Source organism: Adiantum capillus-veneris, chromosome 6 (assembly GCF_014529385.1).
Source record: "Adiantum capillus-veneris isolate H3 chromosome 6, ASM1452938v2, whole genome shotgun sequence".
NCBI lineage: Eukaryota > Viridiplantae > Streptophyta > Polypodiopsida > Polypodiales > Pteridaceae > Adiantum > Adiantum capillus-veneris.
This window is the reverse complement of record NC_140936.1, coordinates 173,298,094-173,320,055: the sequence shown is the minus strand read 5'-3', so window position 1 is coordinate 173,320,055 and position 21,962 is coordinate 173,298,094. Positions and strand designations below refer to the sequence as shown.

Below are 21,962 nucleotides of genomic sequence, written 5' to 3'. Positions count from 1 at the left end.
CACTTTGTGCAGGTAGTAATGTATCATCTATTTTCTTTCATCGTGGATTACATGTGAATGTGATGAAGAGATCCGGTTTATCCCTACTACGAACAATTGCCATTGCATCTTGAAATAGTTGGCACATATCTCTTGGACCTCCAACAAAAGACGAAGGCAAAAAAATTCTACGGCCAACATTTTGACCTTCATCCCTCTCTACGCCATCTCTAGACTCAACCATGTCAACCAATCCTTGGTACACTTCACCACGAAGTGTTTTTTGGTTATTTCGCATCCACAAAAGCTGTGACTCCTATAGAGTACTATAAGCATCCACGACATACTGTTGTAATAGGCTACCTCCTCGAAGAAGACACTCCACAGTATCATCTCTTATTTGTAAGCGAAAGACATAATATTGCTTTTGACTCAATTTTTTACCATCGGTAGTCTGTAAATAAAGATGCCACCCATCCTCTCCACTTGGAAATTATAAAACATTCAATAAGGACATGTAAGCTCGATGCATGCTGGAGATTCTTTTCAAACCCCCGTGTCAAAAATTCAGTACAATGTCGCGATAGCCAATATTTCTATCATCCCCTTGTCCTGTCATAATTGCAGCAACTTCAGAACCCCTTGGTGCAAGATATTTCCAACCATCACAATGATGCTCCGCAATAACCATCCTCATATTGGCTATCTCCAGACAAAGAAGCAGCAGATCGTAGAGCATTTGCATAAGGATTTACTCTATGCATCATCACTTGTAAACACTCTAGAATACTACGATCTAAATTTGAAACATGATGTAATATGTTGCTCAACTCATGTTCGGTATCAAAAAAATATAATTGTGCAAAGCGTGGGACTTCATTTTGTCCTTCGGCTGGCGCTAAAGAACCAATGCTATGATAGACAGAGCCGTGAACCTTAAAAGTGTATACACCTCTCCCACCATAATTAATAGTCTCATCAATATGGACACCAAGAGACACAAATGCCAATGCATTATTATATCCTCGAATGTTTTGTAAGAATTGTCTACTTCTTGTTGTGGTTGAGCTCATCAAATCTTTCAATTCATTTGGTGGCTCATTCAAAGGAAGTAATTGGACTTTTCCATCAGAGCAGCAATATTTACCCACAAATGTTTGGATAGTCTTTCCTTCGTCCTTCCAGGCCTTTGCTCCACATTTGGAGCAAACATAATCTAAGCTTCCTAAGTTGTGCAACACACACTTTTTGGATAGAACTGGTGCCATAGACTTGTGATGTAAAAGGAGAGACGTTGGATATTCAAAGTGGATGGACAAACAGTGCTTTTCTACTTTAGAATAGTTTCCCTCTACTATATTCATTGTTGTCCTAACATTCATGGATTCAGAGTTTCCTTCATGTACATCATGCATGCTCAGCCTTTCATTGCACTCTAATAAAGTTCCAATAGTACTTTGTAGTGAATGCCTTGTTCTCTCTCGTGCTATTTGGTGCCTCGCCTTTCGTGAATCGTCACACAGTCGACTACGTCGTGCATGACCAGGTGATAATATACGTGGTCCAAATACCATCTATGAAATCAGGTGCAAATAGATCTCATATAAATACAATATACCTGATATAATTTGGTCTATCACTAAAAGAACATTCTTATGCATAATAAAAATCAATATAAACTGGGACATCTAATTATACCGTCTAACCTAAATACATTTGACACATTGATAGTGACTCAATTAAAAAGAACAGTTTGATAAAAATACAACAAAACATTACATATTTCTACCATTAGTAGGATTAGGTCGTTGAGAAACTTGACGCTGCTTTGGCCGAACTAATCTAGCCAAAGCACTTAATTTATTCGAGGTAGCTCGAATATCTGAAAGTATTGAACCTTGAACCTTTGTCAAAGCATTGAGCTTGTTGACAATACTTCTCAATCCTGGCACGATTTGTCGTAGATTATTGTCTTGCATTCGTCCTTTTGATTCGCGTTGACTCCGCGAAAACTCTTTTCGAAGATTCTCAATAGATGGCAATATCATCTTTTGAGAATCCTCAACTTTGGAAAGTTTCTCTCTCATGTATGCCTCACTCTCTAATCTTTGCAAGTTTGATGCTTTTGTCTCTTCTCTCAATTTCCATAGTATCCACTTTCAATCTCCAATGCAGAGCTTAAAGTTTCAACCACATCCGAGACATTGGTTTGCATTGTCTCCATCATATTGCAGGAGGCTTTGATCTCTAGCAAGGTTTCAATAATTTGCTTCTTCGAATTCCACTCAACATTTTGAGTTGCTCTCTTTGCCACACGCACATTTTGAATACGAAGAGATGAAAGTATCTCTCGTTTATTAGCAGATGCACTATTCCTCCCGACATTTCGAGCTGCTCTCTTTGCTGCACGCACATTGCGAATAGTATGAAGAGATGACAGTATCTTCTCTTCACCCGCTGATGCACTTACAGCTATCCCAGAAGATATCAAGCCGTTGGTTGCAATAGACAATGGAATGGCACAACTAATCTCCATTTTACTGTACACAAAAAACTACAGTGGTTGCAAAGAGAAATGTGACAACCAAAGAGAAGGTTTGAATGCTTGTAAATTAAAAATTAACCCTTGTAGAATAATCACTTTTTAAGTGCTTGCTATTTTAGAATCAAAAAAATATATCATCTCTATCTAAACAACAAAGGATTGCATGAGAAGTGGAAAACAAACCAAAATGCTCATGAATCACTTTTGTTCGATGGATAAAAGTTTTGCTCAATACATGATCAACCCCATCTACATTTGAAAATGGAAAAAGAGCATTTAGCACTGGGACGCTTGAAAATAGGTTCCTTATGATTCTCTATCTTATCAGGTCCTACAATGCTTGTAAATTAAAAAGTAACCCTCTAGATGTGAAAAACAACAAAGGATTGCATGAGAAGTGGAAAACAAACCAAAATGCTCATGAATCATTTTTGTTCAGTGGATGAAAGTTTTGCTCAATACATGATCAACCCCATCTACATTTGAAAATGGGAAAAGAGCGTTTAGCACTGGGACGCTTGAAAATAGGCTCCTTATGATTCTCTTTCTTATCAGGTCCTACAATGCTCTTTAGCGCATTAATTTTGCTATAAACTTTAGATATAGAACAACAACCTAACTCAGAATCAAGGTAGAGGGCATCTGAGTATCCCATCTTTACTCGAATCTGCAAAAGGCATAGGTTGCGGAACCATTGACTGGGATCATTCTAGATTCTGACAAACACCTGGTGAAAGGGTGTCCCATCTCGAGTCATGGAAGTGCGGTCGTAGGTTCTCCAAGCTTCTTCTATAGTAACACCCGGAAAGAAACCTCGAACAATGCTTTGAAAGAAGTCAGCTTTGTTTTCCGGAGAGTAGTGAATCATTATATGATCAATTACTATCTCCATCGCTTCTAATCCATGACCAAAACATTCAGCAGATACCCTAGGTGCCATAAAGTTCCTAAGAAAAAAAGAGAGACATTGTAAGTGTAGTTGCTCTAGGACTTCATCCACAAAACTTGACTTTACAATATGTCTCTTTAAATAAGTATGTTTCTAGGTCTATTTCCCATCCCTCTCTCCCCCTCTCCATCTCCCTCCCTCTCTCTCTCTCTCTCTCTCTCTCTCTCTCTCTCTCTCACTTTCACTCTATATCTAAAATTTATAGGGTTCGGAAGCAGTACTGGATCTTTCAATCATACGTGTTAGTCTCTCTATCCAACCCTTTCTGAAATCTATAATGGTTTCATGTGATCTTCTATCCATGTGGCCACCTTTTGGTGATCAAACTATGGATTATTTTGAACTGTAATGCATATATAAATGCATTAAGAGAGAAGCCCTCAGTTTGCATCATATGGAAAATAGATCAGTCCTTGCCTCTTTGGGACATCATCTCCTCCCACAATTATCAAACTCGGCATGATGTATAGAACAATCAGGTGTTTTATCTTATTGTTAAGAAGAAGATGTTGATTGTCCAAATTCCCTCTTGAATTTCTTACAACAGGGCACTTATAATATCCTTGGGATCTTTTGAAACTATTCGTATGAGAGCGACAAACTGGTTATGTTAACTATCATTGGAATATCATAGACAGATTTGGAGGGCCTATCATTAGATAGATCCTGTCATAATAATCAATATCTAATTCTCCTAAATGATTTTCTCATATTAAATTGATCATTTAATGTGGGGAAGGCCAGGGGAGAAAAAGCTAGAATATTGGTTAAGCTAGCAGACCGGCCATAGTAGGGATCCAAAGGAGGGAAAATAGGGATCCAAAGGGGGGGCCATTTGCAAAAGAGCCATGTGCAACAATGGGCTAAAAAGACCCTAAGGTTCAGCCCATTAAAACTTCCAAAATGCTAAGGTTCCAAAATTCAAAGGTTGTGTCCAAAGGTCAACCCTAGGGAAAATTGGATGCTTTGTGTGTGCCCTAAAAGTCTTTGCACATCCCTACATGGGAGGGGGCGAGCCCTAAAGGTAGGGGATGAGAGAGAAATCCACACACACACACACACACACACACAGGCTCCCTTTACACAAAGGGAATGAGGGACACATGTCAGCTCCCTAGGCCAGATGCCCACAAGGTGTGCCCAATTTCTATTGGATGACCCTTGAAGTGGACCAATGAGAATTAAGCTAGAGTAAATCTAGTTTAATTACTTTAAAAACATTTAATAAAATAAACCAATGAGAATTAAGTCTCCTAGAAGACTATTGGGCAGTCTCCCAAGGGGTCCAATGAGCATTCAGGAGCCCCATGGCTTGCCTGATTCCTATTGGCCAGGAGGCAAAGGGGTCCAATGAGAGTTTAGTTTAATTATTTAATTACCTAAAGCTCTCACAAAAGGGGAAAGGGGGACACATGTCAGAAGGCTATCACTTATGCTGCTTAATTGTAATTGGCTTGACTTGGGGAGGGCCAATGAGGCTTCATCAAGAGCAATTAGCAAGAGGGCTCGCCCAAGAGAGAGAGGGGGCTGATTTTTGCAAGGCATTATCACACACACACTCACACAAGCTCGTGTGTGAAGAAAGAGAAGACTATCTCTTCCCAAGCTTTAATGGAGAACTCATCACCTACTCCAAGCTTGTGAGATAGAAGCCTACATCAACACTCTCTTGGCATGTGGATGCAAATCCAACCAAGAGCCAAGCTTCAATGCATGTTCATCTCCTCTACCAAGCTAATTACTAAGCTAAGCTATGCTACATATGAGTGATTATGTGAGGAGATGTACATCTTTCTCGTAAGATACTCCTTCTTCCTCTCAATCTACTCTCATACCCTGTTAGGTCTCACCATCTTCGAAGGTGTGTGAGGTCTTGGGTTTGAGAACGGGGATAATTCAAGTTGTGTTTGTTAAGTGTTTTGCTTAGTGCATGAAGTTTCCATCTTCATTGCACTAGCTAGTCTTGAAGGAACACAAAGAATTGTATTGTACAATGTCTCTCTTGATGGGAGAAACCATAATACAAAGCCTTTTGGAGGGGGGGCCGGCTCCATGAAAATCCGGTCCTCAATTGTTGTCAATAGCTTAATTTCTCTCTCTCTTGAAAGTATTGTCGATGCTATCTAACTAGGTGTTATGCTTTTTGTTGTTCTCTCTCCACCCAAGCACTCTTGTAATTCTCATTAGGAATCTATTCTAATGAAATGCCCACTATGTTCATGCTAATTTCCGCTACACATAAGTTATTAGGCCATTAAATGTTACATTGGTATCAGAGCCCAAGGTTTCTCTTTTCTTGCTCAAGAAGGGAGGTCCTCAAGCTAGCTACAAATGGTTGGTATTATTAATTGCCTGTGAGTAAGTAGAATAGGGATTTTTCAGCCTTGCAGTGCGCCTGCCTTGGTGCAGTTAACGGGGCATCACCGTCGAGAGCTATGGTCTTAATAGTGGAGTCCTACGGGGCTTGCCTACGGCTTAACCGCTATTGAGCTATTAGAAGCTTGACAGGAGCCGGTGTTGTTTTGGTGTCGAAAGACCCTCTCTTCTATTCCTTGCAATTAATGGTATTCAAGCCGCGGGTACAGTAGCTTGAGTGCTTTTTCTAAATGGGTAAAGAGGAGTAGCAACTAGGGCTTGAAGTGCCAAAGTACACCTAAAAAGTTTACACCTAAAAGTTGTTAGAATGGCTGACAATAGTAAAGAGAGTTAAATTAATGTTGATAACTTTGATTTTGCTCATGAGCAAGCTACTAATGATGCTTCAATGCTTGTTAAGTATCTTGTTTCTAGGCTTCAACAAGCCATGGGCAATCCATCTCTCCAAAGTGAAGTGCAACGGCAGCTCCGTGCTCATGGGATTCTCCAAGCTCATCACCATGACGAGAGAATACCTAGGAAGCCTCCTTGTGAGACTACCAAAAGAGGTCTCTCTCCGATTCGGGAAGAAGAAGAGAATCCATATGAAGGGCTCAAGAATTTACTTCTTGATGATGCATCTCCTTCCCAAAGGAGAACTCAAGAGCCTCCACCGAAGGAACGAGAAAGAAGTGAGTCTCCCGCCACCTCGGCGGAGATGGCTCCACGAAGACGGCGGGCTAAACGCTCTCCATCATCACCAAAGCGGAGAAGACCATCACATTCTTCTCCACGCCATAATTCAAAGAGGGATGATAAAAAGCAAGAGAAGAAAAAGGCGAGAAAGAGGACACTCTCTTCTCCATCTTCTTCATCCTCTTCCTCTTATGAAAGCTATGATGAAGACGACAAAGATCAAGACAAGAAAAAGGCGAGAAAGAGGTCACCCTCTTCTCCACCTTCTTCAAATTCTTCACCTTCTGAAGAAAGTGATGGTGCAACCTTTGAACCATCAAAAAGAAGAGGCCATAGGAAATCCTATGCCGCATGGAAGAGGTCGTCCAAGTTGAAGAAATTCAAAGAGGGAGGGAAGAGCATCTCTTTCCTTACCTATGATGGTACCTTTGGTGCTACGGACAAAGTCTTGGCCTTTATCCAACAATTCAATGCGGCGTTTGGAGATGAGGGCTTCACGGAGTCCTCTAAGCTACGCCATGTAGCTATGCACTTTCAAAAGTCTGCCAGACAATGGTGGTCTAGCCTACGAGCCAACGGTGAAGCTCCACGAACATGGAAAGCTTTAACAGCTTCCATTATGAAGCAGTTTTTGGCCACCGATGCCAAAGACAAAGTACTCACCGAATGGCGAAGCTTAAAGCTCTCTCCCAATGAATCTATCCACAAATATGTAGACAAGTTTTGGGACCTACAACTCAAAGCCACTGTCTTCAAAAAGTTGGATTTTGGAGAGCAAAAGCAACAATTTTGTGCGGGCTTAACGAAGAAATGGCGGAGTATGTCAACTCCCAAAGACCACGTACCATATCGGCGGTAATACACCACACTATGGTCGCCTCTCGAATCAATTTTCAAACGGGGGCAAAAAGAAATAATAAGCCCCCGGAAAACAAGGGTTCCAATGAGCCTAAGGGGAAGGACAATGTCCAAAAGTCTCCTAAGGGCAACTCCAACAAAGCTAAAGAGAAGGGAGTTTACAAAGGTAAGAATAAACTCTCTCTTGAAGAGCTTGAGCGTTATCGTAAGGATAACCGGTGTTTCAAGTGCGGCGAACAAGGGCATGTGTACCACGCTTGTCCCCAAAAGAACAACCGCCAAGATCCTCCTAGAGCTTCCTTGGTTGAAATCCAAGAGGAGGAGATTCACCAAACTCACCACAAAGGATCTCCTCTATGCCATGCTTGGGGAAAGGTAAGAGAACATGATGCTTTTATTCTCTTTGACCCTGGTTCTACTCACAATTTTATATCTATAGAGTTGGCCACCAAGCTAGGAATACAATCCTACGAGATGGGAGATGTCCTACCCGCAGACAGTGCCTTCAAGGGGCAAGAAGCTTCAGTCACTCCCTTAATCGGGAAATTGAGGCTTCATGTCCAAGGCTATGTGGACAAAGAGGACTTTTTTATCTCTCCTCTTAAGCATGAGGATGTAATCTTAGGGGCACCATGGTTTGACCGCCTGGCTGCCGATGTTAAATTTCCTGAAAGGAGAATCTCCTTTAAGTTCAGGGAAAAAGACATGTATATAGATGCTAAGGAAATGGGTAACACCATCACCATTGTACATACACCAGCTTTCAACAAGTCAATAAAGAGCTCTATTTCCGTGTACATGATTTTTGTTAAAGACTCTCAAAATGAACCTAATGCTTTAGCAAAAGAAAATAAAAGCAACCAAAAGGAATTAGAGTTATCCAATTTTCTCAAGGGGTTTCAAGATGTTTTTATTGACGACATCCCTTGTGAGCTACCTCCTAAACGAGGTAATGATGACCATGCAATTGAACTTCTTCCAGGAAGTTCACCGCCTAATAAACCTCCTTATAGAGTTTCTCAAGCTCAACAAGAGGAGATTATGCGGCAAGTGCATGAGTTAGTTGAGAAGGGTATGGTTAGGCCAAGCTCATCTCCATTTTGCTCACCTGTGCTATTAGTGCAAAAGAAAGACGACACATATCGTATGTGTGTCGACTATAGAGCACTAAATAGGATCACTATCAAGAATAGGTTTCCCGTTCCACGGGTAGAAGACCTATTTGATAAGCTACAAGGATCGACCTACTTCAGTAGGATTGACCTAAAAAGTGGCTATCATCAAATAAGGATAGTTGATCAAGACATTGTAAAGACCGCATTTCGTACTACATTTGGTCTTTACGAATACATTGTCATGCCTTTTGGCTTGACCAATGCACCAGCCACATTCAACCGCTTGATGGAGAAGCTGTTCAGGCCTCATCGAACCTTCACTGGAGTGTTCTTTGATGATATTATCATCTACTCTAATTCATTGGAGGAACACAAGCAACACCTCCAGGTAATATTTCAAGTTTTAAGAGAGAATAAACTTTATGTTAATCGAAAGAAAAGTGAATTTTTCTTGCAAGAGATTCAGTATTTAGGTCACATTATCTCTCAAGATGGCATCCAAATGGATCCATCCAAGTTAGAGGTAATAAAAGGATGGCCTAAACCAAGGAATCTTCATGAACTAAGAAGCTTCATAGGTATGTGTGCATACTATAGACGCTTCATAGAAAAGTTCTCACAAATTGCGGGACCATTACATGACCTAACAAAGAAAAGCGTTAGGTATACATGGTCTGCTAAGGAGAACAATGCTTTCGAAAAGCTTATCTCTCAACCTGTGCTTACACTACCGGATCTCTCAAAACCATTTGAGGTCCAATGTGATGCTTGTGGTGATTGCCTTGGAGCTGTTTTGCTCCAAGAAGGGCACGCCATAGGCTATGAGAGTCGAAGGCTCGACCCTGTTGAGCAAGCTCTAGGCATATACGAAAAGGAACTCCTTGCAGTTCTACATGCCTTAGACTCATGGAAGCACTATTTATTGGGGACTCCTTTCATTTTGCGAACGGATCACCAAAGTCTTAAGTACTTCACGACGCAGACCAACCTCTCCGACAAACAAATGAGGTGGGAAAATTTCCTTTCACAATTTCATTTTCATATTGCTCACATTGCTGGCAAGCATAATCAAGTAGCTGATGCACTCTCAAGACGGCCGAGAGTGAATGCGGTTTCCATAGAAACTCACAATGATCTATCTTTAATGATAGATGAGTACGCTATTGATCCCGATTTTAGAGATGTGATTTCAGCCCTTGCATTAGGGAAGAAAGAAGAACCATTTACTTTACAAGATGGTTATCTTCTCTATGGCAATAGACTATGCGTTACTAACTCACTACGTGAGAAAGTAATGTATGAATCTCATGCTCCACCTTATGCGGGGCATAGAGGGATTCAGTCTACCTTAAAGGGAATTGAAACATATTTCTATTGGCCTACCATGAAAGTGAACATACAAGAGTATGTTTCCAAATGTGTGGTATGCCAAAAGACAAAATTTGATAGAGGGAAGCAACTTGGATTGCTTCAACCCTTGCCAATCCCTAATTCACCATGGGAGAGCATATCCATGGATTTTATCTTTGGATTGCCTAAGTCTATCCATGGGAATACGGGAATATGGACGATAGTAGACAGGTTTAGTAAACAAGCTCATTTTATACCTGTCAAAAAGACTATCAAAGCCCATCAAATGGCAACCCTCTTCATTTCACAAATTTTCAAGTACCATGGCTTGCCCATGTCCATAGTGTCGGATAGAGATCCTAGAATGACCAGTAATTTCTGGAAGGGTCTCTTTGAGAATTTAGGAACAAGGCTAAACTTCTCTTCGGCCTATCATCCACAAACTGATGGCCAAAGTGAAATAGCTAACCTAACCATTCTCGATCTACTAAAAGCCTATGTAACGGAAGTAGATCAAAGATCCCAATGGGAGAAGTACTTACCCTTAGTGGAGTATGCTTACAATAACACTGTACATACTTCCATGGAAAAGCACCTTTCGAGGTAATTGAGGGAAGATCAAAAAGTCCCTTGCTACTTAAGGTACATGGGAAGATCTTCGCTGCAGATGAGTATAGCCGAGACCTACAAGAATCTTTCCAAAAGATTAAGGATGCTATCTCTATCTCACAGCAAAGGCAAAAGGCTGCTGCTGACAAGCACAGAAGAGCCCAAGCCTTTAAAGAAAACGATTGGGTCTTGTTAAAGTTTCCCAAGGCTCGATTAAGGCACACAACGGGCAAGAATCCTACGGTCACCAAAAGTACTATGCTAAACTAGCAAAAAGGTACTATGGTCCCTTTCAGATTCTTAGGCCAATCAATGAGATGGCCTATCAACTCAAGTTGCCCAATCATTGGCTCATACACAATGCTTTTCATGTGAGCCTATTAAAGCCTTACAAAGGAGAGCCACCTCAAGAACCAACTATTGAAGACCCACCGGAGATCGAGGACCAAGAAGAGGTGCTGCAGCCCGAGTCCATTCTCCGACATGAAGACAAGGTACTAAGAGGCGGTAAGACTATCCGACGATATCTATTAAGTTTAAGAATTATCCTTTTGAAGATGCTAGATGGATGCAAGGCATACAATTAAAGGATAACCTAAACCTTGTCAATGCTTACAATGCTTCCCAAGAGTAAGCAAATGTACAAAATGTTAAAAATAAACAAAATTTTTGTCTTATAAGACTCTCTTTTTCTTTATTTGTGCACAAAAATAAAGTAGTATGCATGCTTAGATCAAGTTTGCGGAGACGACGTCTCCCAAAAACCAAGTAGAGCTTGTCACTCTACTATGGAAGACTGATAACACTAATGTGCAGACATGCTTGCGACAGCCTCAGGCTCTCAAACGCCAAATGGACTAGTCATCCATTGTGGAATGATGTCGTAGGGTAACATAGGGATCCTCTACCCGCTAAGAAAAGGACTCATGAACATGCTTTATCTTCTCTACACCATAGTCGAGGACGACTATGATTTCAAGAGAGAGGTAATGTCATAATAATCAATATCTAATTCTCCTAAATGATTTTCTCATATTAAACTGATCATTTAATGTAGGGAAGGCTAGGGGAGAAAAAGCTAGAATATTGGTTAAGCTAGCAGACCGGCCACAGTAGGGATCCAAAGGAGGGAAAATAGGGATCCAAAGGGGGGGCCATCTGCAAAAGAGCCATGTGCAACAATGGGCTAAAACGACCCTAAGGTTTAGCCCATTAAGACTTCCAAAATGCTAAGGTTCCAAAATTCAAAGGTTGTGTCCAAAGGTCAACCCTAGGGAAAATTGGATGCTTTGTGTGTGCCCTAAAAGTCTTTGCACATCCCTACATGGGAGGGGGCGAGCCCTAAAGGTAGGGGATGAGAGAGAAAGCCACACACACACACACACACAGGCTCCCTTTACACAAAGGGAATGAGGGACACATGTCAGCTCCCTAGGCCAGATGCCCACAAGGTGTGCCCAATTTCTATTGGATGACCCTTAAAGTGGACCAATGAGAATTAAGCTAGAGTAAATCTAGTTTAATTAATTTAAAAACATTTAATAAAAGAAACCAATGAGAATTAAGTCTCCTAGAAGACTATTGGGCAGTCTCCCAAGGGGTCTAATGAGCATTCAGGAGCCCCATGGCTTGCCTGATTCCTATTGGCCATGAGGCAAAGGGGTCCAATGAGAGTTTAGTTTAATTATTTAATTACCTAAAGCTCTCACAAAAGGGGAAAGGGGGACACATGTCAGAAGGCTATCACTTATGCTGCTTAATTGTAATTGGCTTGACTTGGGGAGGGCCAATGAGGCTTCAACAAGAGCAATTAGCAAGAGGGCTCTCCCAAGAGAGAGAGGGGGCTGATTTTTGCAAGGCATTATCACACACACACTCACACAAGCTCATGTGTGAAGAAAGAGAAGACTATCTCTTCCCAAGCTTTAATGGAGAACTCATCACCTACTCCAAGCTTGTGAGATAGAAGCCTACATCAACACTCTCTTGGCATGTGGATGCAAATCCAACCAAGATCCAAGCTTCAATGCATGCTCATCTCCTCTACCAAGCTAATTACTAAGCTAATCTATGCTACATATGAGTGATTATGTGAGGAGATGTACATCTTTCTCGTAAGATACTCCTTCTTCCTCTCAATCTACTCTCATACCCTGTTAGGTCTCACTATCTTCGAAGGTGTGTGAGGTCTTGGGTTTGAGAACGGGGATAATTCAAGTTGTGTTTGTTAAGTGTTTTGCTTAGTGCATGAAGTTTCCATCTTCATTGCACTAGCTAGTCTTGAAGGAACACAAAGAATTGTATTGTACAATGTCTCTCTTGATGGGAGAAACCATAATACAAAGCCTTTGGGAGGGGGCACCGGCTCCATGAAAATCCGGTCCTCAATTGTTGTCAATAGCTTAATTTCTCTCTCTTTTGAAAGTATTGTCGATGCTATCTAACTAGGTGTTATGCTTTTTGTTGCTCTCTCTCCACCCAAGCACTCTTGTAATTCTCATTAATTAGGAATCTATTCTAATGAAATGCCCACTATGTTCATGCTAATTTCCGCTACACATAAGTTATTAGGCCATTAAATGTTACAGATCCTGTTATACTTCCATAGACAGGACCCTAAAAAACTCTTCCTTATTAGGGTGAAGACAAAGATACCATCTTGGTTCAGTATGAAGGCTCTCTTGGGATTGCCTTTTGAGTATCATGCCTTGATTTTCAAGACTACGCAAGAATCTATTAGAATTGCTCTAGGCGTTTACATCAAGCCCGAGATCTTTGGAAACCCTCTCTATGACATTAAAATCTACATCTTTGGATGGAATTCTTACTCACATTTAACTCTCCCTATGTCTCTCCCTTCCTCTCTCTCGCTTTGGTCTTTTTCTTCTCTCTCTTTGTTTGTGTGTGATTGTGTAGCATGCACGCGTGTATGTGTAAGTACCCTTCAAAATCAGTTCATTTTCAACTCTTTGTCTCTCTATGTGTGTTTGTGTGTGTTTTCTGCCCCCCCCCCCCCCCTCTTGGCTTAGTTCACGCCTACCAGTTTAGGATCCCATAGTACTTTTATCTTATCATTTTATCATTTCATTTTGTTACTCTGACTTTGTATCAGATTCAACACATTGTAACCGTGTGGTCCCATAGGTCATTTTGGCCTTTTTGAAGACATTAATGTAATATACCATTTCCTTTCATTTTATTCCTCTCTCAATCAAGCACAGGAGCTATGGAGATCCTGACAGCTATGTAGCTATGGGGCTACATAGCAGAGAGTACAACAGAGGATTTGAGCCATACTCACTCGATATCTAGAGTACAAATGAGGATGGATTATAGTAGTAGTAGTAGTAGTATTTTTTTTCTAGTCTTTTAGCACCCACACATGGTATCAAATTCACAGTTTCGTAACAGTTTGGATTCATAGTTTATTTTGGTCGCATAGGTCCATTTCATTTATTTCTCTCTATCTTGAATTTACCTAGCATTAATCTAACAAATCATTTCATTTCATTAACACAGTTTCGTAACAGTTTGGATTCATAGTTGATTTTGGCCTTTTGAAGATGTTAATATAACCTAATTTACCTAGATGTAGGTCAAAACATTCACAATTTTGTAACAACTGGTCTCATAGATCATTTTGGCCTTTGGAAACATTAGTAGAATATTATAAGCCATACTCTCTCGATATCTAGAGTGCAAATGAGGATGTATTCACAATTTTGTAACAAATTGGTCTCATCGATCATTTTGGCCTAGCATTAATTTAACAAATCATTTCATTTCATAGGTGACTTCGGCATTTTTGTAAGTGTTTGGTCGCATAGGTCCATTTCATTTATTTCTCTCCATCTTGAATTTACCTAGCATTAATCTAACAAATCATTTCATTTCATTAACACAGTTTCATAACAGTTTGGATTCATAGTTGATTTTGGCCTTTTGAAGACGTTAATATAACCTAATTTACCTAGATGTAGGTCAAAACATTCACGATTTTGTAACAAACTGGTCTCATAGATCATTTTGGCCTTTTGGAAACATTAGTAGAAAATTATATGCCATACTCTCTCAATATCTAGAGTGCAAATGGTGCAGGATTCTAGTAGTAGTAGTAGTAGTATTTTCTAGTCTTTTACCACCAAGACATGGTGACATGGTCTCATAGGTTATTTTGGTCTTTTGACCTAATTGTAATGATTAGTAAATGCAAAACCCTACACTCTAAACCCCATTGCACCTGGCATAGATCCTTTCTGTCTTGGAGTTGTTGACAGAAAGTTGAACACGCCCTATTGTATGTTTTCCAGGCTTGATTATTTTCTAGGCAAAATTAAGGACGATTGAGAGAGAGAGGGCTGAGCCGGCAAATAGGGCCCATCCCCTTGCCTGCCGGATGGCATGATCGTGACTTGAGCACATGAAGGCAGAAGCCGTGTCGGATAAGGCAGTCATTCATGACCTTGTAAAGAGGCATGGCGGGAGAGGGAGGCATGGATTCTAATGGTCGACCGGCATATTTCATTTCTTTCTCTCTATCTTCACATTTTTTGTAAGAGTTTGGTCTCATAGGTTATTTTGGCCTTTTACCTAATTTACCTAAGTATTCACAATTTTGTAACAAATTGGTCTCATCGATCATTTTGGCAAATGAGGATGGATTCTAGTAGTAGTAGTAGTATTTTCTAGTCTTTTAGCAACCAGACATGGTGACATGGTCTCATAGGTTTTTGCCTTTTGACCTAATTGTAATGATTAGTAGAACTTTTCATTTTATTTAATTTCTTTCTCTCTATCTTCACATTTTTTGTAACAGTTTGGTCTCATAGGTTATTTTGGCCTTTTACCTAATTCTAGTCTTTTAGCACCTAGACATGGTGACATGGTCTCATAGGTTATTTTGGCCTTTTGACCTAATTGTAATGATTAGTAGAACATTTCATTTTATTTCATTTCTTTCTCTCTATCTTCACATTTTTTGTAACAGTTTGGTCTCATAGGTTATTTTGGCCTTTTACCTAATTTACCTAAGTATTCACAATTTTGTAACAAATTGGTCTCATCGATCATTTTGGCCTAGCATTAATTTAACAAATCATTTCATTTCATAGGTGACCTAGCATTAATCTAACAAATCATTTCATTTCATTAACCTCAACCTAATTTACCTCATAACATTAACCTAATTTAATTTAAAACATTCACAATCATTTTGGTCTTTTAAATTCCTTCCATTTCATAACCTAGTTATATTTGATTTCATTTCATTTCATTAACCAAAACATACATCTCTCTCTCTCTCTCTCTCTCTCTCTCTCTCTCTCTCTCTCTCTCTCTCTCTCTCTCTCTCTCTCTCTTTACATCAAAACAAATGATAATAAATCAAAAATTAACCAAAAAAATCTAAAACTGGACCAGAATATTTACCTGATGAGCGACCTGGTTGAGCTTCACACCTCGCCTCAGCTTGCACACGCTGCTGTCTCTACAATAAAAACGACAGCGTTAACCTTGCCTATCTATACAATAAAAACAGCGTGAGAGAGCAGGGGTAATGGTAGTCTAAAATTTTAGGTGAGTGGTATGGGCATTGAACACCCAACGGATCTCGAAAACCCTAACAAATTGTCGTATTTATTTGTTCTTCTTTTCTGTATGGTTTAACTTGCAGACTTGAGCTTTCTATGCTTCGTACAGGTGCGTCGTCTTGGACGCATTGTTGTACCCTAGCATTGGCAACGGAAGATGAGGGGTTGTGTCTGTACCCTAGCATTGGCGACGGAAGCTTGTCTATTAACATAAGCTGTTTTTCTTAGAGTGTTTTAACTTTTAACAGAAAGTAACATTCCTAAATTTGTGGAGATCAGAGAATGCATGGAACTCATCGCATATTTACTATGCAATTTAGTGTTTTGATTATGTGCTAATGCAAGCAACAGAGGGCATGCTAGAGCACTCTGTAAACCCTAAATGCGAAACCCTACACTCTAAACCCCATTGCACCTGGCATAGGTCCTTTCTGTCTTGGAGTTGTTGACAGAAAGTTGAACGCGCCCTATTGTATGTTTTCCAGGCTTAATTATTTTCTAGGCAAAATTAAGGACGACTGAGAGAGAGAGGGCTGAGCCGGCAAATAGGGCCCATCCCCTTGCCTGCCGGATGGCACGATCATGACTTGAGCACATGAAGGCAGCAGCCGTGTCGGATAAGGTAGTCATTCATGACCTTGGAAAGAGCATGGCGGGAGAGGGAGGCATGGATTCTACTAGTCGACCGGCAATACAACGGCACACCCCTGTATATGAGGCACTGGCTGGCTGGAAGGCCTTCATGTGCTCAAGCTAAGCAAGGCATGGGGCCGACGCAGCATGAGCAAGGCGGGGGGCCGACGTAGCATGCTGCAGGTGGACGACAAAAATGACGACGCAGAGAGAGAGGCTTTGGCCTAGCAACGGGCGCCACCCCCTCCTCGTCCTTGGTTGCATGTGCCTCCCCTCCTCGTCATCATATTTACTTGAAGCTGAGCAACCTCTTCAGAGATATCAACATCTACGCACACCTCTGTCCCAAGCTTACATGCACGGGCGTAGCTCTCTGTAACCTAAGCAGTCGGCGGGCTTGTTAGCTCAATCCATGCATATTGTTACGGCCCCTCCTCGCAAGCACCCTTGGCTGCAATCGATCTTGTCACCTTCTGTCCATGCATAGCCCGGGGGGGGGGGGGGAGAGAGAGAGAGAGAGAGAGAGCGCTAGACATGAACACCAAGCATGAGCATGAAAACCAACGTACCTCCTGTGTCGTCTTCTTCGCCTTCTTCTTCTCTCTCTCTCTCTCTCTATCTCTTTCATACTTCACGGAGAGCAAGGAACAACGCACTCTCTCTCTCTCTCTCTCTCTCTCTCTCTCTCTCGTACTTCACGGAAAGCAGCGAACGACGCACCTCATGAGGTGCTAATGAGGTAGTGTATCTAATAACGTTCCGCCGGCCTTCATTTTTTTTTTCAATGTGCAGAGCCACCTCAATGTGTACCAACCGTCTCAGCGCAGGCAACAATGTTTTTTTGGAACTTTGCAGAGGTCGATGCGTGGCAGGGTCGAAACGACGCCATAGTATGTTAGTAGATGAATAAATATATAAAGAGTGGATTGGGTGCCAAGAAAAGGGTCTCTCTCTCTCTCTCTCTCTCTCTCTCCATAGGAAGGACCATCTATACTAAGGATAAAGGGGGAGGGAATTCCGGCTCCCCCCCCCCCCGAGGACTCAGGCACATCCCTGCCACCTTACCCCTTTCTCATCGTGCTCGGGCTCAGGTGGGCTCATGGTAAATAATTTTAAAAAATAAATAAAAAATTCACCGCCAGCCGCCTCTTGAGTAGGCGCGCTTGGTGAAGCAGGGCTGATCAAAGAGAGAGAGAGAGAGAGAGAGAGAGAGAGAGAGAGAGAGAGAGAGAGAGAAAGAAACGCTTCTTCCCAAATACTTGAAGGGGATCGGGGAGCACCACAGACGGAGAGTGAGAGAGAGAGAAGGAGACACACATACGATGTGGGTGGGGAGACTGCAAGAGTGAACAGCCCCCTATACACTTATGCTATGTATAAGGTATACAAGTCAGTGGACGCCCAGACTCTGGACGGCCGGGCAAGGCACAGACGCCTATACCCCAACAACCTCCCACTTAAAGGCGACTGTGCCTTTAAGCAAGAGAACCTAGTCTAAAGACTACAAAAAGTGAGAGAAAACCACTCTCAACCAATGCCCACTGGCTGGCTGTGATCGTGTGCATCCGACTGTCCTGCTCACGTGTAAGTCCATACACCACTAGACGTACCGCACACATACTGCAAGTATGTACGCAATACCTGCATATCTCCCTCGTGCACTATGCCATCATCAGTCAACAAACGACTGACAACCCCAACTGCAAGTGCTCTCACTGCAGCTGCGATATCCGGTCTCAAAATCAGCATCTCATACATGAGACCACGGAATGCCGATGCAATGCTAGCTGGCCCTGCTAGCTCTACCGAGCATGCATCAACATATATATCCCTGGCAATAGGTATCTCTGACTGACAAGGCGTGTCAGCCACATGCATCTCCTGACTGTCCGCAAAAGACGCATCAACCTGTCGTGCAACCTCAGAGCAAACCAGCTGCTCTAGGTGTCTGCTGGAAGACATATCCTGCACAACTATATCCCCATGCTCACTGTCGAGCATAGAAAGGAATGTCTGCATAATCGCTGACATCTCAGCCTCCTCTGCAATCATCCACTGCAAACATGACCACTAAATTTTCTGTGACTCACTAGAGCTCTCATGCTCTAACTCCATATGCATAGACTCTTGCACAACGTCCTCCTGTCGTGACTCACTAGAGCAAGACCGCTTTACCTGTCTATCCTGCATAGAAGTATCTCGCACAACTGACTCTCTGGTTTGCTCAGTCACTAGCAAAGCATGCATGTATGACTCTGTCACCTCTCTGTGTGACTGCTCAAGTCGTGCCCCAACTGTGTGCACAACGAGCTCACTACCCTGCAACCCATGAGCAAAAGAGACTCGCCTGCTCTCTCGCTCTCTACCTAGCTGCATGATCACAGAGACAACACCGTCTCTCCCGTGATCCACATGCAATGGGTAACCTGTACCACTTCTGGCATCTCTCGCAATCACTAGCGAACCCAAACGCATCGCAAAAGATCGCTCAAGCAGTGATACTCGACATCCACTATCCCGTAACTGTCTGACTGAGATCAAATCCCGTCTCAGATCTGGCACATAACGCACATGACGCAGGGTAAATATCATACCACTGGGCAAGGACAAACATACGTCTCCTGCACCCTCAATGTCATACACAACACCATCAGCCATGTGCACACAACCAAGTCTCCCACTAGAAAACGTGCTAAACCACTCACGATGCGACGTGACATGGAAAGTAGCATCTGAATCTAGTAACCAATGTGAAGACAATGTGCAATCCGATATGCAATCTGTAGACATAAGATCGTCTGAAGACAAGCTAGATGTAAATGTGACATCGTCGTCACAAGCATACTCAGTAACCACCATACTGATCTCACTAGCATCTGTCATGCCCAAATCTGCACCACGCATCTGTCGCCTCCGTTGTCTCAAACTTCTGAAACATCGATGCCTAATGTGCCCTCTATGTCCACAATGCCAACATGTCAAGTCTCTATGCCGTCGAGACTTGCGTGTGGGACCAATCTCTCCCATGGACATAGAAGTGGGACTATACTCCCCTGTACACATGGATGTCGCATACATAGCATGTAAACTCTGCCATAAAGCATGAGTTGTAGTCTCCCTCGAGACCTGCCAGTAAACAGACTCAACCAGATGCAAACAAATCGTAGACATGGCTAACTCATCAAGATCCTGCCAATCATCATCACGCATAGAATTGGGCTTCGCCGATAAACCATGCAAGGGTTTATCCTGCCCCAAATCCTTCAATGCAACAAGCATATGTTCCTTCCAAGCAACAAAATGTACACCATCAAAATGTGTCAGACCATAACATTGGAAGTCAAATGAAAAATCAGCCATAATGCTCGCAAAAGAGCAACCAACAATGAGTAGCAAATGTCAACCAAATCAGCCCTAAACTGGCTCGAATCGCATCAACAAAAGTCTGCAAATATGGCTGCAAATCAGCCCCAAAATTCAGCTCTTAAACAGTTGCATAAACAAGTCACAAATGTGTCCCAGATCAGCCTACAACTGAGCCATACATGGACACCTGCAAAGAGGAAACAATGGCTGAAAATTCAGCGCCCAAATAAGTCCTCAAACCTGTCTGTAACTTGTAAACCTGTAGCTGAAACCTGCTGAAAAACCTCAAGCCATTAGTGCTCGAATCCGGCTACCTAACTCGTAGCCACACAAGCATACATCACAATATTCACTCTTGTGAGTGTGCCAAGATAACTGTACGCCTGTCAAACCGTGAGCTAATCGCCAAGCCCACACTGTGTGGTAATCACCAAGCATACACGCACAAATCTCCCACCTGCAGAGAACACCGCACGCAAATGCTGAGTGCAACCCACAATCTCTACCTAGATCGCATAAATGATACGCATAAAACTCCTGGGAAAATTTCGCCAGAGTTTCGTCAGTAAAACGGCCACAAAACCAGTAACCAGACGGACTGCATGCTCAAAACCATGAGCAACCAAAGCGCATCAAACCGCACTCCAAATGCATGCACCAATCTCCACACTTTGCATACATCATTGCAAACACCTGCAAATCTAGTACACAAATATCTGCTCTACCTGTGACTGCCAAAAAACATGCTCGAGGCATACATTGCCGAGCTCAAAATGCAATCACATTAGTCTCCCTGAGCATCAAACCACATAAGGCATACATCGTATCCTCCCACCTGTGAGGAAACTTGCAGCAAATATCACTCTCATATTTGAGAGCAAACCATATGTGGAATCCTCGACACACAATAAACAATAGCTGCTGCAGAAAATTCAGCATTCAGAATTTTAAAATTCTGATATAACGAGCGCGTCCGGAGCATGCCAACACCCCAAGGTAGACTCCTGGATCGCATGTATCCGAGTCCGGGTGTGAAAGCTATGCCAAAAACCTCCGTTTCGGCCCAAAAACGTAGCATAAACTGCCAAAAGAGCGCTGAAAAATGCAGCTCCTCAACCATAGCTTGAATGAGGTTTCTGATGGCTCGAATGGCTTCAAAAGGGGGGTAAAACGGTAGGAGACCTGATGGAAACGCTCTCGGAAAGCTGAATTTGCCGATGCCGAAGTCGAAACCCTGTTTGCACTCTTGAAAGTGCGCGCGCACGGACGCGATTTCGGGAATGAAACTGGCTCTTCGCTGTCGTCGTGATTGTGCACACACACGCTCCCTCCGCACCTATGCTCTGATACCAATTGAAGGGGATCGGGGAGCACCACAGACGGAGAGTGAGAGAGAGAGAAGGAGACACACATACGATGTGGGTGGGGAGACTCCAAGAGTGAGCAGCCCCCTATACACTGTATGCTATGTATAAGGTATACAAGTCAGTGGGCGCCCATACTCTGGGCGGCCGGGCAAGGCACAAACGCCTATACGCCAACAACACTGTGAGAGAGAGAGAGAGAGCCGGAGAGAGAGCCGGCTCCGCCTGAGAGTGTGTGTGAGAGAGAGAGAGAGACCGCTCTGAATCTGATGGCGGGTGGGCACGAAGAAAGAGAGAGAGACACTGCCTATTGCCATTTTCGATGTGGTTTGATTGTACCATGCACAAGTGAATCCTCTCTGTGATTTTCAATCCTCTTCCCTCTCTATCACCTGCTCCCGCTCCTACAATCTATCATGTGGTCCGTTCATCCACCTGTTTGCCCACCACCCAGTCCTCATTCAAGTGTGTAGACTGTAGCACCTGACCCGCCATCATTCGACCTGTGCAGGCCGCCCTATGAATGCATGCATCGCTAGCTTCTTCTAGCGCCAT

The 21,962-nt window shown here is 42.5% G+C and overlaps 1 protein-coding gene across 1 annotated transcript in view; it reads right to left on the bottom strand.

Annotated features, from left to right (window-relative positions):
* LOC147456730 (uncharacterized) overlaps window positions 1–21,962 on the bottom strand; it is a 35,131-nt gene extending 13,169 nt beyond the window's left edge. Inside the window, exons 1-2 of the mRNA XM_086513887.1 lie at window positions 21,883–21,962; window positions 15,884–15,941 (exon numbers count right to left, since the gene is read on the bottom strand). Coding sequence (XP_086370013.1) covers window positions 15,884–15,941; window positions 21,883–21,962 — 138 coding nt within the window. The remainder of the gene's footprint in view (window positions 1–15,883; window positions 15,942–21,882) is intronic.